Here is a 16,015-nt window from a genome sequence, read left to right on the forward strand (position 1 = left end):
ATCATACAGGGGGTGGGGGTGGGGGTGGTCCCTCATGCCCTCCTTAGATTCGCTATTGTGTGTGTATTAATATATGTAAATTTCAGTGGGGGCAACCACCTATGAAAGTTATCAGAGAAATGTTTGATGCTCTCAAATTAGGAGGAAAGTGAAAAGTAGGGCTCATGGATGAGAGACATTTGTTGATTCAATAAACCATAGCCAAAGACTACACTCGGATTTTCTCCAAAAAATATTTTAACATTGCAGGCAAATCAATGAAGTTACTTAAGTGATCTGCTAATGCTGACCTCAATCATAAATCTTCTACTGTACCAGTATGGTTCAGTCTACCTGGTCTCAAGCTGCACTTTTTTCATCATCTGGTTCTTTACTCTATTGGGGCCATACTTGGGGACCCTATGCAGTTAGGTCTACTAGCTTTCAACCTAATCAAACTTTGTGTAGCCAGAATAGTCGTGGAAAGAGATATTACTTTACCTGATGTTACTGAAGTCTGGTTGGGCACAACTCACACTAGATATTGACAATAAATTGTCATGTAACATAGATTCTTTATTGTTCTCATTGTAAGATGTTTGAGCATAATCTTGATAAATGTCATAAGCTTCATCCTAATTTGAAATCTAAAGATCAAGTAAATAAGGATGGATCTAACCCCACAGCTCTGGACGTATCTATTCCACCTGGAGAGAAAACTACCACTAGACAGGATTTGATATCTGACTTAATTGCCCCTGTGGACCCCTCTGAAAATACTGTATTTGTGAATGATATGAAGCTGGTTGGCTCTGAGCAACCTACACTTTCAAACCATATTGAAAACAACACTGAAGGATCCCTACTGATATGGACTGATAATAAGGAGAACCTTGTAGCTACCCATCTTCAAGAAGTATCAGGGGTAGAGGCGATAACTCATACCTCACATATACTAGAACCTATTGTGGGTACAACTTTTAACAATCTTTCTACTACAACACTACTACCTCATCCGAATGAGCAACACAATCTTCGGATGCGGAATGACAGGTCTACACTTTCAGGAGGAAAAAGAAGAATGAAGACCTACTTGAGCTAAGGATTTTAATGGATGTTACTTTGGTTACTTCGAGCAATGGTACACATCTCACCAATTTATTAGCTGGTTCCCTTCCGAGAACTAGAGACAGAGGCAGAACTAAATTGGGTCGTCCCAATTGATCTTATCTTTACTATCTATTTTTGGGGTTTTTTTTTTGTGTGTGTTGTATCGTGTGAGTTGGGTGCCTATTTGGGCCCACTCATACAACCTATCTGTACCATTTTCTTTTTAATATATATTTGCCCTTGGGCTTCTAATAGGAAAGATACATAAATGTTGTATGAGAGGTTCCAATAGAGGAACCCTACCCATACGATACAACACACATAAACACCCCAAAAGAGAAAAGATACAGGGAAACCTAAAAAAAGGAAAGATACTAAAATCACAAAAAAGAAGTAGCTAGGGACGAGCCAGTTTAGTCCTGACTCTGCCTCTAGTTCTAGGGCGAGCTCCAGATAACAAATTGTTAAGTGCCGAGTCATTTTCTGAAATAACCAAATTATCATCCATTGGGTTCCCGAGTTGAAGTTTACCTCCGATCTTCTTCTTCCTCCTTGAATAGTCCTGCCATTCCTTCTTAGAAGACTGACTCATCTGATCATTGTGTTGGTAAACAGAATGTTGAGCAGATAAAAACTGATGAGTACCAAAAGAAGGATTATCAACTGTTGCAACATACTAGACACTAAAAGAGTGATAGATAGATATGATATAGCCTTTGAGTTAAATCTTATAGCTACGAGCCAAACAAGTGAAGGTTAGATAGATATGATGAACAACATACTAGACACTAAAAGAGTGTTCCTAGGGTATGAGATCTTCACAGTGCAATGTTTTGGGAATTATTTTTCATAAAACGGTCAATCAAACAACAAAGTTCTAGTTTACTTCATTTTGTGCCTCCAAGGTGGGCTTCAGGCTATTAAGAATTCTTGGCTTCACCTCTGTTGACCTATGCGTATATGCCACAAGATAATATAAATCAGATGTATAATAAAAATCAAATTTAATGACGATCATTAAGTACATCATCATACAAAATTGATTCAAAATGCCTTAATTCTTATCAAAATTGATCTAACCTCATTTGTTTTACTAAAGCTAATCATGTCAAGGTGATTAAAAGGCTCTCAATGCCCAAAAAGGACCATCACAATTAATTGATTGAACACAACCTAAAAGGGGGCAACGAATGCGATGTCATGCAAGCCCAACCCAAAATACGCCATTCAAATCAAATTCACTAAAGCCATATACAACTCATGACTCATTCCTCTTTAAATAAACAAGCTAAGCCGATAAGATCCAAAATAAAGAAAATAAATCCATTCAAAATGCCTTGATAATGGTCAATAAGAGGGGATACTACTATCAAAATGCCCTTAAATCCTAGCAAAAAATACTTCAGATTTAAATACTAATAAAACAAACAAAGTTACCAAATCTAACTATGATGAAGAGAAACCTACAACTTAAAGCTAAAAAACAACATTGCAATCACACCACAAAATAGTTAATTTATGGTGATGGAATTTAAGTTTACGGTAAGCTCATAAGGACCCATTGTTGTATCGGATTTATTTTTATGTTCACTCTAGTAACGACATGATATATGTTATCTAATCGTATGTTTTGTTGTCAAATGACATCATAAAAAAAGTTGTCATGTTTAGGCTATCTGGCAGGGTGGATTGCTGCAAAGTAGCACTATTAAATTATGATCATGGCTTGAGTCGACAAGTTCCTCGATGTCCTAAATCTCGAGGGTGAATTATTGAGTGCACTTGATAGGGCTCAAAGGTTTATATTAAATAATATTGCCTAGAAATTTTCACTAAGAAATACATCCGCCATAGGTCTACATGTTGTCGTTGAACGAAGTATCACATATCTACTTTTAAGGACCTTCTTTCGGGTTGGGTTGCCTATTTCCTCTCATTAAACCAATGTTCACAACAGTCTGGGTGGACAAAAATGCATGATCTTGAACAAATTTGTCATCATTTTTCTCACTAATTCATCCATGTTAAAAGCGATAATGTTTGTATTCTAGCATCAAAATTGCTACGATTATATGCTAAGCATTCAATGTCTAATAGTTAGAGTTAATTGAAAACCCTCTATTGTCAACAAGATAAGTAATTAACTATAGTATATTGTGCTTATGCTAAACCTCTAACCATATCTTAATGTCTTCATAAAATAGAGGTGAAATATCTGGTAGCTATGAATATTTCTTCTCCTCCTCAATACCAAACTGTTCCCCTTTCTCTAATTTTCTCAAAATTCTTGACTTCATCTTCAGCCTCCTGGACTTTGGCATGAACATTTCCAAAAGTATCCCAGCTCCAACATCCTTATGCTAAACCTCTAACCATATCTTAATGTCTTCGTAAAATAGAGGTGAAATATCTGGTTACTATCTTATCTGAAATCCAATGTATTCTGCAGAAAATTTAATGCATAACCATGATCTCTCTTAGGAGATTTAGTGCAAATTTCTAAAGATAAATGCCTAAATCTTGTCAGTTATTAATCATATTAACGCAAACACCTCGATCCAATTTCACTTCGAATTATTGGATTAATGATGGAATTTTGTCATCGACCTTGATGCCCTTAATTCTTATCCTTTTTCTTGTTCTTGCCTATTCCTATGATAGTCACTATTTACTTGCTGAGTTATTGGCTTGGTTGCATATGAAAGTGGGGGATTGTATGTAATCCTAATTTTATGCATCATAAGAGAAGAAAAAGTGGCAGGAAATTCTTTGAGTTATCTGTTGGATTTGATAATTTTTAGTCAATTTTGTTCATATTTGAGTGAATTCGAATGATCTTTTAGAAGACATTGGATATTTAGAGAATACAATATTCATATATTTCTCTAACAGGGATTTTATGATCTTGTTTGAGGTTTCTCATAGGCATAAGCCCTTATGATTGATTTTTTCATCTGATTACTTGAAAGAACTTTTGATTAAGGCTAGTCTATAAGTTCTATGATGATTTTCTATGGTAGGAACAAATTGAATTTGTCAAATGCATTGGAATTGGCTTAGAGCAAATGTCAAAAGGAATGTAAAAGTGGTTCAAGATCCCATGGTTATGTTCTCATGGATCATGGTTTCCTAATTTAATTGAGTTAGTCACCTTTACATAATTGAAGGATACTTATTCAAAAACCACGAGTTGTATCTTCCAAGTGATTCTCGTACCTAGGAAAATTTTGCTCATGGAGTCAATTTTAAGCTGGTCCTACTTATTCGGTTATGCTTTATCAAGTGTGCCTTACGGTTCACAATTAATACACTTAGCTTTTGAGAACTTTTGGGTTAGGTTATCACAGTAGTATAATTATACCATTGAAATCAGGCTAACAACCTAGTAAGAGGGCCCGTGCCACATACTTACTACATGAGATTTTTGTTTGTGATCATATGGATGTACTTAATATAATGCTAGCACTTGTGAGCTTTTGTTGAACTTGCATCTTGACAAATGATGTGTAGAGTTCAAAAAGGGCATAAATGTGATGATCATTTCTAGTTATGATTGGAGAGTGCTATACATATTATAAGATTGATATGGCTAAAAATGCCCATCTTTGTAATTGGGAGCTTGAGTTTAAGAATCAATCCCCCTCCATACTCGGATATTCAGATAATCAAATCTATGATTATGGAAGAAATTCTGCTTTTGGAGCTGAGTCTTTTGTTAGGTTGATATCCCCTGTCCATGAATAAGTCTTTTGAATCGTTTGGAATTTTTCTTCGATTTAAATTACCAAGGCTTCTAGCTTTTAGAATTGGAGAAGTTTTGGAAGACCAACTCAGCCGTCAACCATGTTGAATGGGGGCCTACCTCGTAGGATCACCTTTTGTTTTGTTGGAAAGGAAAATTGATGGTAGCTTTGAGAGCCCAACGTTGTCTTCTCTCTTGGTTCTATGCTATTGAACTAGCCATTCTTTCATTTTTCAGCTTGACCCAGTGAACCTTTGTGAGCTTGTGGGTTTGTCTTGCATGGCCTTTAAAGTTTTCTAACCCGACAGATTGGTTCATCCCCAATGTCTTCGCTTTTTGAGGATTTGTGATTTGTGTGGGCGTTGAACTCTTTGATTATGTTCTTCTGATAATCTCACTTGCCATCGAGTTCTTGAAACCTTCATTTTCTTGATTTGCAGTGAAGAGCTTTAAATTTTTTTTTAAGACCACTGGTTAGGATATGTTGCATCCATCATTGAGGTCAAACCTGAAACCTTTCACTCATTTTATGATTCTCAACATTGATAACTGACTTTATTGTGAATCACTCATGCTATGATATATAATAATCATACCTATCATAAGGGTAAAAGACTTATATGAGCTTGTCTTGGCTTGCCGAATATAACTTAATTTGTGTATTACAGGTCCAAAGAATATAGCTTGGATTTAATATTGACGGTCTGCAACTAATGCATTAACTGCTTCATTCTTGTTTAATCTACTATTTCTCTTACCGTGCTTTGCGTTTTGAACATCCCAAAAATGCAGTTCATTTTGGTTGGCTGAGATTGTTTGCATGAAAATCTGAATGAATTGCTTCTTGAAATCACTGTATCGTATTTCTTGAATGACAATTAGAGGTTCGAATACATCTTGCCATCTTAGCATTGGTGTCTTGATGATACTGTTGTACAGGAGCTAGATGAATATGATAACTTTTACAAAGGAAACATGGAGAAACATGGATATTCCAGCATTTATGTTCAGAGAACTGGGCAGAAACGTGATGGTTGTGGAATTTTTTACAAGCATAAAAGGTATGTTTACTCTTATTCTGTGCAATATAGTATGCTTATCAACCTTTGAAATTCTAAGGCAAAAAATCCAAGTTTCGTCTCTTTCATGGATTTATCCTCATCTTAAAATCTTAACCTCTGTTTAAAAAGGCGTTAGTGGGACTCACCCCAGAGCGAGGCGTATGCCCTCTCGCCCCAAGCCCATGAGGTTCAGGAACGCTCGGAATGCAATTTGTGCCTTAGGGGTGAACACCCATCTATCAATCAAATAAAAAGGGGAAAAAATCCCTAATTCTGCATACTTACCTAGTTTACGTCGATTCAAGTTCTCCCCCAAGCAGTCTATCTCTCACTCCCTTTGCTTTCCCCCTTGCACGCAGAGTCATTGAAGACTCCACTGCCGTTTGCTTTGTCCATCTCATAGCAGGCGATTGCGTCGTCTGCTTTGTCCCCCACGAAGGAGTGTCTACTTTGTCGTGCACGCATGCGATCCCTTCATCATAGGAATTATGCTTCGTCTCTTCTGCAGCAGGTGACCTCCCCCGGCTTCTTCTGCGACAGAAAAGTAGAAGATCACGCTTGCATCCTTCACCCACAATTCTTGCTTCTTTCCCGCACCCATGTCGCTCCCTCGCAGGCTCAACCCATTTCATTTAATTAGGAGTTTTATTGTTTTACATTGTAGCTACAGTGAGTTTACTGTAGCTACAATAATCGCAAAATTTTTTCTCATGTTAAAAATTGCTAGAAAACACTCAAGCTACACTAAATTATTGTTTTGTCAGTTTTTTTCATGTTTACAATTTGCTAGAGGTGGATTTGATCTGATTTTTTTAATTTTAATGGGTAAGGTTAGTTATTAATTTGTAATAGAAGGGGGATGATTGTGTGATCGGTAATAGTCGCACTAGCAAGGAATTTGCATGGCAATATATAACAAACATATCTACTGAAAAATATTTCAGATGTAAGTTTTGCAATCAAGTATGTAGAGGAACAATAACAAGATGAAACAACTTCTTGCCAGCACACACAAGAGCGTTAAACCATGCATTAATGCCCTAACTGAGGTTTAAGAGATGCAAGAAAGCATCAAAAGTCAAAGCACAATGTGAAAATATATTAAATGACATTAGAAGCATGTAACAAATGTTGGTGAATGCTAATATGCTACCAATTCATCATTATTTGACTTCTTCCAGAGACCACCTAGAGTTAGAGGTCAAATGGATTTTTTCACCACAACACAATCAAGAAATTGTACTCTAAATTTCAAGTGGAAAAAAGATGAAAACAAAGAAGCATGTTGGGCAATTCGTAGATTCTAACACTCAGCCGGATTGACGTTTAATAGTGCCAATGACACATTGTATGTCTATGTTTGAAGCAGTTACTAGTTTTGAATCTTGTTTTACTCCGCCTACAATGCATGAATTGCGAACTTGGATACTCAAAGATGAGATTGCTATAATCAATAAGATGTTAAAGGAGCATAGGAAGACATGAAGTAAATATGGGTGCTCGATTATGTTAGATAGCTGTACAAATTAAAAAAAGAAAAACTTTGATTAATTTTTTGTGAACAGTCTTGCTGAAATTTTTTTCTTAAAGATGTGGATGCTTCTAATGCTATAAAAAGTGGTAAGTTACTATTCACTTATTTAGATGGCGTGATTGAGGAAGTGAGAGAAAAATGTCGTGCAAATTATAACAAATAATGAGTCAAATTATGTGAATGCGGTAAAAAGATAATGGAGAAAATACAATATATTTATTGACCACCTTGTGCAACACATTGTATTGACCTAATGTTAGAAGATATTGGAAAGTTGAAGATTCACGAAAGCACTCTTGTAAAAACAAAGCAATTTATTAAATTCATTTATGGGCACACATATGTTCTTGGCTTGATGAGATCTTTTAAAAAGTAGAGGGAACTCTTCTGTGAAACCATCACACGGTTTGCTACGACATATTTGACCCTTCACGAAAGCACTATTGTGAAAGCAAAGCAAGTTATTAAATTTATTTATGGGCACACATGTATTCTTGGCTTGATGAGATCTTTTAAAAAGTAGAGGGAACTCTTTGGTCAAACCATCACACGGTTTACTGCGACTTATTTGACCCTTCATAGCGTTAACATGAAGAAGTAAATACTTCAAACAATGTTCTCCTCAGATGTTTGGTGTTCTAGTCAATGGTCAAAGAAGACCAAAGGTATAAAAGCTCAAGCTATTATTTTGTTTGATCCTCATTTTTTGGGTTATCTTGCTTATTGTATTAAACGTGTTGCACCGCTTGTAAATATTCTAAGCGAGGTTGACTTAGAAAAAATGCTAGCCATGATTTATATTTATGAGTTAATAGATTCAACAAAAGGAAAAAAAATGCTTTTATTTATGAGCATAATGAAAGGAAATATGGGCCTATTTGCGGGAAAATTAATGCAAAATGGGAAGTTCAACTCCATAAACCACGACATGCAGCTGGTTATTTTTTAAACCCTCAATTTCGCTTTGAGGATAATTTTTCTAATGATGATGAGGTAAAAAAATGGTTAATTGCTTGTACAAAGAGTGTTAGATTATGAAGATCGTTTTAGAGTTGATATTTGACTAGACTTGTATGATAACTTAAGAAGAGACTTTGGGAGTAGAGTTGCTAAGGACTCAAGAATATTAAGATCTCTTGTTGATTGATGGATTAAATTTGGTGAAAAAGCATCTTAGTTAATGAATTTTGCTATTCGAATTTTTAGCCCCTCATGCAATTCATCAATTTGTGAAAGAAGTTGGAGCATTTTTTATTCGGTAATAATTTTTTTATTTTTTAAATTTATTATTATTTGCTTTATAATCAGATCTTAAAAATATTATTTTTTGTCTTAGATTCATACTAAGAAGAGGAACAGGTTGGAGCACAAGAGTTTGAATGCTTTGATATATGTAAGATATAATACTAGATCGAGGGAGAGAAATATAAAATAAAACAAAACTTCAATCTAATATTGATAAGTGACTTAAACTGATGATGAGTGGATTGTTGAGAAAGAAGGTCCAGTGTTTTCACAGGAACCTTCTTGGATGAATGGAGACGAAAATGTATTTGATGTTAATATAATTTGAAATGTGCTCATAACTAAAGAAAATGAAGAATCACAAAATGTTACAGAAGAAAGAAATGATTTTTTTATTACATATTCTCACAGGAAAATGAAGATAAATAAAAGAACAAATTTCATATATATATATATATATATTTAATTCTTTTTTACATAATTATGCATTCTTAATTTCTTATAGAAAGAAAGATCCTAAATATTTACAAATGTCATTTTTTGTGTTTATAATTTAGGCAACAATGATAAGAAGAAATAAAATATGAATGCACCTGAGATTGAACATGATGATGGTTTTAATGAAGTGAACAATAAATGCAGAGAATATAAAAGACTTAGTTGTGATTTGATGATGAATTTGAAGAATGTATAAACTTCAAGGATTGAGATCAATTGATCGCAAATTTATTTTTTTACTCAAACGTGTTTACTTATTTTAATATGTTTTTACTTTTTGTGGTGAATTTTTGCTAATATCTTTAAGATTCTAATCATAGAAGACTAGTTTTGAAATTGAACAAGTATGTGTTATTTTAATCATAGGAATAATTTTTTGATTATGCATAAAAAAAATTATTTTTTTGTCTCTTAATATTTATATTTCTTATTTTTTTATATTGTGAGGTTTATACCCGATGCCTTACAGCTTACGCCTCGCCCCATAACTAAAACGTCCCGCTCAACATCCACACCTTTTAAAACATTGATCATAACTAAATTGTTTTCGTATTTGGCTGCTATTTTGAATGCTTTCAAATAAATTCTTCTTTTCAACTTTATTGTTCAGTTTTCTAGGTATGGCCAAGTTGTTTGGGTGCATTGTTAAATCAGAACTATTAAGAATTTTAAGAAGTTCATATTTTGAGCTCCTCAAGACATACAACTAAAATGTTAACCTATGGAATTGGAAAATTCCACAATCAACTCATTGCTTATTACTTGGTTGAGCTGTGAATGACACTGGTTGTATAACAGTAAAATTTTATTGTTTGAATCAGGTCACAGTCACAAAACTTCCCATGAGTAATGCTTTCCGAAGGGATTGGGCATATCTAAGTTCACGACAAGGGAAAACAAGATTTTTAAGTCAATGTCCTCTATGATGATTGTTAGAAGTTATACTAGAAAATAATTTATACCTATTCGAAATTATGATGATTATATTTTTTTCCTGATATAATTTATTTACTTTCCTATTTTAAATTTATTTTCTTAGATTGAATTTATTTGCTTTCCTATTTTAGACTTTTCCTATTTTATGTTGTTTTCCTTATCTCCAAATAATTAATATGAATTGATTAATTGGAGATTTTAGGTGTTATATCTTTTTTTTATGTTATTTTTTTATTGTCTTTTCTATTTTGGGATTCATGTAAGGATTATTTATACCCCATTTCATATCAATAGGCAATTTGCTTTATTATGAATTTCAATATGATATCAGAGCTTAATTTTGTACACTAGCCATTGGTCTTCCTTCCAAAGCAGCAAAACTCTCTTCCTGCCATCCTCTGTGCGAGAAAGGTGCAGTACTCGTTTTGGTAATTGAAACAATGCCTTTTGTTTCTCTCCCTGTAGGCTTGGCTTGTCGGCTAACCCCTTCCCGAGCTGGGAGTTTCGACTCTGCCGGTCTCTAGAAAGCAGGTGACAATATCCTAGCAGTGTTGCTTCCTGCTATTTTTTTTTCTCCCGTAGAGATCAGTTTCGTGGAGAATTTTCTGTTTTAGGCCGCCCTACAAATTTTTTCCCATAAAAAACTGTTGCATATTTGTCGTGTAGATCCATAATTGTCGGTTCCCTTAGCTGCCGACGTTTTTCACCCTAACTGTTGCCCATTCCCCTCTTCCCTACCGATCTTCTAAAGGTTGCTGCCGCTGATCCTTTCGTCAGGTAGTTCCAGTTGCCTGACCTCCCTCCGTTGAAGAGTCGATCCCTGGATTCCAGTCTCAATTCTTCTTATCACGAGACTGGAGTGCATCTAGAGTGACAATATCCTTAAAATCCTCGTCGAGGTTATATCGCATAGGCAACCAACTGTGGATCATTGCCGCCCTCTCTCCGGCGGCCTCTCCGTCGGACCTCTGTCGTCTGGCTCTCCCTCTCACCGGTGACCCTTTTCTGATGGGTCGTGTGCCAATGACTTTTTTATCGGTCCTCCCAGCTGTAAAACTTTTCCGCTGTTCTTCTCCGCAGTACCTTCACACCGTTCTTACCCGGAGGACTTTCTCGCAAGAAACAAAGTAGTTTTTTTTCTGTTTCTCTTCCCAGTCGCAAGAAGCAAAACTTTTTCCCTGAAATCCAACGCTGCTTCCTGTCGTTTTCTGCTGTTATTCCACAAAAATTCAGCGTTGATTCTTGCAGCCTGATCCGTTGCCGTCCTTTTCTCCTGCAATATTTTTCCTTTCCTTGCACAAGCGTCAAGGGGAGCTGCTTTTCCAACGACCTATTCTCTTGCAACTTTTTTTGTCGTTAGAATTTCCTTGGTATGATTTGCTCTTTCTCTCTCTTGTGGAAATCTCAATCAGAGAGTTGCCATCGATGTTCAGAGAGCTTGATTTTCTCTCTTCAGTGGCACTTTCAACTGCTATTCCTTCTTGTAGCAAGGTGCGACTGCAACCACCTCTGTGGCGTCTTTTGCCATTTCACATGGATGAATTGTAGAAATGAAGGGAAGCTTGTTATCAAGGAGTTCATCGTTGGTTTGATTGCAAAATGACTTGAAAAAGGCTATTGCAGAGGCGAGATTGGATGTATCCTTAAAGGAATCCCAACAGACCACCTTTATGCCCTTCTCTATCAATTTCTTCTTTGCTGTCGGAAATCTCCTTGCAGGTCCTTCTCTGTCTTTTCGTTGCCACCAGAACTCTCTCTATAGCCGGAAGTATTCTATTGCATGCCCTCCTCGGTGCCTTTCCCTGCAGCAGACTCTCCGGAATTTTTTTCTGTATCAGGTCCTCCAAAATTTTTCTTGCAGCAGATCCTCCAACGGAATTCTTCTTGTAGCAGACCCTCCTACGGAGTCTTTTCCAATATCAGTCTCTCCACCGGAGAATTTTTCTGCATTAGGCTCTCCTCCAGTACTTTTTCCTGCATCAAACTCTCCGAATTATTTTCTATAGTAGACTCTCCTCTAGTGCTTGTCTTGCAGCAGACCCTCCTCCAGAGCTTTTTTCTGTATCAGACCCTCTGAAGCTTTTCCTGTCGCAAGGCTTACTTCCGAAGCTTTTTCTTTTTTTTGTTGGTCATGTATTGCAGTTTGTTCCATGTTGATTGTCTACTTCCCTGCAAACTTCCTTGCACCATTACCAATAGGAGTCCTCTGCCTACCTACAGACACTGCAGGAACTGCAGTCAAAGACAACCGTAGTCAACTGGAAGTTATTTTTTCTTGCAGATTGACCGCTTCCCTGCAAACTTCCTTGCAACATTACCTGTAGGAGTCTCTGTTTATCTACAGACACTGCAAGAACCACAAACAACTAGAAGTTAGCTTTTCCTAGAGGTTGTCTACTTCATTGCAACATCTTCCGCAAAATTACACGTAGGAGTCTTCCGCCTACCTACAGACACTGCAGTAAAAAACAGTCGCAGTACAGGATGCAAACGTCACTCTCTACTTCACAGGATCTTCCTCGTCAATTGTTTGATGTTTTCAAATCCAAGTTGAGCATGATTTTCAACCAGGTTTTAACTTTAGGGGGAGTGTTAGTAGTTATATTAGGGAATAATTTATTCATATTAGAAGTTATGAGAATTAGATTTATTTCCTAATTTAATTTTTATTTTCTTTCCAATTTTAGATTTATTTTCTTGGATTGTATTTATTTCCTTTCCTATTTTAGGTTTTTCTATTTTATGTCGTTTGCTTTATTCCAAATAATTAATATGAATTGATTAGTTTAAGATATTAGGATTTAGATCTTTCCTTTTCTGTTATTTCTTTGTATTGTCTTTTCTATTCTAGGATTTATGTAAGGGTTATTTATACAGCATTTCATATCAATAAAAAGATTCCGCATTATTTTAAATTTCAGCAATGATAATAATTACTCAATTACAATAAATTCACTGTTTTGGGTAAATTTTATTCACAGAGACTTGATTCTACAAGAAAACTCTCCAAACCAAGCCCTTAACAAGAGGCAGACTTAGGCTGTTGTATTATTTTGCTATGAAATTGACCCTTCCCATCCCCCAATGGAAACTTGGTGTCGAGCAGTTTTGCTTGGCTGAATTTTTTCCATCCACTTGCAATTATGAAAGAATCACTAAAGGGCAGATATTTATCCAAGATTAAGGTATTATAATAAACCAATTGATTGGACAACAGAAAATCTGATATCGGCTTAGTTTCTTGACCCAAGACAAGGATCAAATTTCAGAATTTCCATATAATCTTTATCAGATTCTTGTCACTGAAATTATTTTGATTAAAAATTCTAACCATTTTACAGGTAGCAACAAAGAAAACAAGACCACAGTCACATGTTCAAAGAATAAGGGATAAAACTTTGAAAGGAAAACTGAGAACATGTTTTATTTGTTTTACAGGCTTCAACAAATACATATACGATCTAATCCGCATGATAACTTCCTGATTTTAGTCCCAGAATTCACTCTTGGTGCCTGGAAATTAATAAGAACTGATCTGCTAGTTTTTTGTCCCTCAGAATGGCTTGACAGCAAGCAAGCAAAGTTTTGGACCTCATTATGGTCTGCTAATTCCTGGAGCCTGTAGTTAGAAGAGAAAGAGTAAAGGTATAGAAAGACCAATCTTGGCAAAGTTTTGGATACCATTATGGTCTCCTTCCCCTCACCCTTTCTAAAGTAGGAGAAATCCCACTTTACTTCCCAGGTTTAACCTGAAAACAAAACTCACCAAAAGACCCCTCCTCTCTTCTATACATAGGTATTTATAGGAGACAATAATAACTCATAGAGACTTTAATTACTAAACTATCCCTGCTAAGGAATTAAAAGAAAAAAAATGCCTTGTAAGTTTTTTTTTTTAATAGAAGTAACCCTTATGTTAGTGAATCTTAGCAAATCTTTCATATTGTTTAGCCCTTCTATTCTTGTGCGGCGAACCAGGGAACCAATTTGCCTGAGCGAACTGATCTCTGCAACCAGACTTTTGAACAAATACTTTATGGAACTTTTGGACGTGGCCATGGATATGATGTGCTTTTGAAGACAGATTTGAAGGAACTTTTACATAAGGTTTTGGCTGAGGCATTTTCCCCAAAATGTTTTGTTATTTCATGCTGGCTATTTGGTCTGATTTAATTCAATTCTGTCTCCTATGCCATACTTCTTAGTGCATCTAAGTTGATTGCTTTTGGTGGTATTCAAGTTTATATATTAATAAAGTTTTTTGATTGGGATTTTGTTTGTTTACGTAAATTTTTGGGTAATTTTGGAGCTCATAACATTAAACATTGGTGAGAGCGACTTTTTTGGCAATATTAGCTGAGATATTTCTTTTTGATCTGGATTGTTTATGGAGCAAAGCTTTGTGAGCAACATCTTTTTTTACTGGGATTCTGTACTCCTATGAATGTTCTTGGAGTTGACGTTTGTTTTGTTTTGGTGTCCAAGTTGTACAATTCTCAATGAAGTGGGAGGTGAGGGATATTTAATCATTTTTAATTTACAATTGCTTAGATCTGTTCTATTCCTTTATATTATTAACCTACTTTTGTATTTGGCATTCCTGATATCTTTTTTCATCGTTAAAGATTTTTTTAGTTCCATATTAGAGTTGTTGTTGGATATTACAATGGCATGGGTTTGGATTTATGCTGGCATATCGTATATCTTTTATTTTGTTACTAGTAATAAAAAATGATAAACTTATATGATAATCACCTGACTGTGATACTGAACTTACGTCAATTATGATATATAAAGATCAGTCAGTTACTTCTTACCAAAATACTACTATAGACGTGATGTGGCACTTGAGCATTCCATCGAAGGTATCTATTTTATTTGGAAGGTTTTATTATTTTGATGGAGTTTGTAGTCATGTGCCCACAATAATACCAGATTGTTCAGGTTCTTAGTTGATTTCCTATTTGTAACTGCAGTCTGTACAAAATATTCATTTAGTTGTTTTGGTGTTGTATTAAATAATCATTTCTTTCCGAAGGGCTACTAAATGATCGAAGACCATATCCATTGCATTCTAGAAAGTGATGGAAGTAGGTAGTGTTTGAGGTTATGCTATTCATAGCAATCACTTGCTTCTTCCTAGAAAGACACTCTTTTTCTCAAGTTAGTTAACATGATTGAAAGCCTAGGAAATAAAGGCACCACTGCCTAGTCTTTTCTTGGGGTTTCCAAAAAAAAAAGAATGGTTTTTATGGGTTGTAAAATTTACTTATCTTTATATTGTAATGTCTATAAAATATAAAGGTAAATGTGAAGGGTAATGCCATTTTTGGTGATGCAAATGATGGATGGAGGAGAAACTTCATCACTAAGATCCATGTTGGATAAAAAAGCTTTGTCGGTATTTTTTGCCTTTGATTAACCAGATGCTTATTAACAAGATTTACCTCATTTTGGTTTGTGTTAAGATTGGTGCTTGATTTTATGATGATATGAGCTTTACATACATCTTTAAGTGATTTAATGGTGGTAATTTGGAAGTAATGCTACTTTGTCCCACCTTTATTTCATGAAAGGCGCATTAGCTTGTGTCTTCCTGTCATTGTTTGGACATCCATGTTTAATCAATAATTTATAATTTCTTGGAGGCATTTCATTGTTTTGTCAATTTTTGAAGTCTCTTGTAAAGTATAATAATAAAAACAATCCTTCCAATAAATTACCGCATTGGCCTTGAGGTACCATTATATAGGGGTTAATCTCAATCTTTTAAATCCAAGACCCTCTTTGAAAAATTAATATAGAAATTCCAAAATTCGTGTGATTTTCGACTATGTTGTTTTGATCTTCTAGCTCTGCTTTAGGTTTTGTCTATTTTATGTTCCACAAGAATTTCCTCAAATTTTGTCA

The 16,015-nt window shown here is 35.3% G+C and overlaps 1 protein-coding gene across 5 annotated transcripts in view; it reads left to right on the forward strand.

The window, feature by feature from the left end:
* Positions 1-16,015, forward strand: part of LOC110031048 (carbon catabolite repressor protein 4 homolog 4) — a 107,258-nt gene that overhangs the window by 43,311 nt on the left and 47,932 nt on the right. For all 5 annotated transcript variants that reach the window (XM_020734080.1, XM_020734081.1, XM_020734082.1 and 2 more), the window contains one exon: positions 5,771-5,892. In XM_020734080.1, coding sequence (XP_020589739.1) covers positions 5,771-5,892 — 122 coding nt within the window. The remainder of the gene's footprint in view (positions 1-5,770; positions 5,893-16,015) is intronic.

The sequence above is a fragment of the Phalaenopsis equestris genome, unplaced genomic scaffold, assembly GCF_001263595.1.
Source record: "Phalaenopsis equestris unplaced genomic scaffold, ASM126359v1 Scaffold000765, whole genome shotgun sequence".
NCBI classification, from domain to species: domain Eukaryota; kingdom Viridiplantae; phylum Streptophyta; class Magnoliopsida; order Asparagales; family Orchidaceae; genus Phalaenopsis; species Phalaenopsis equestris.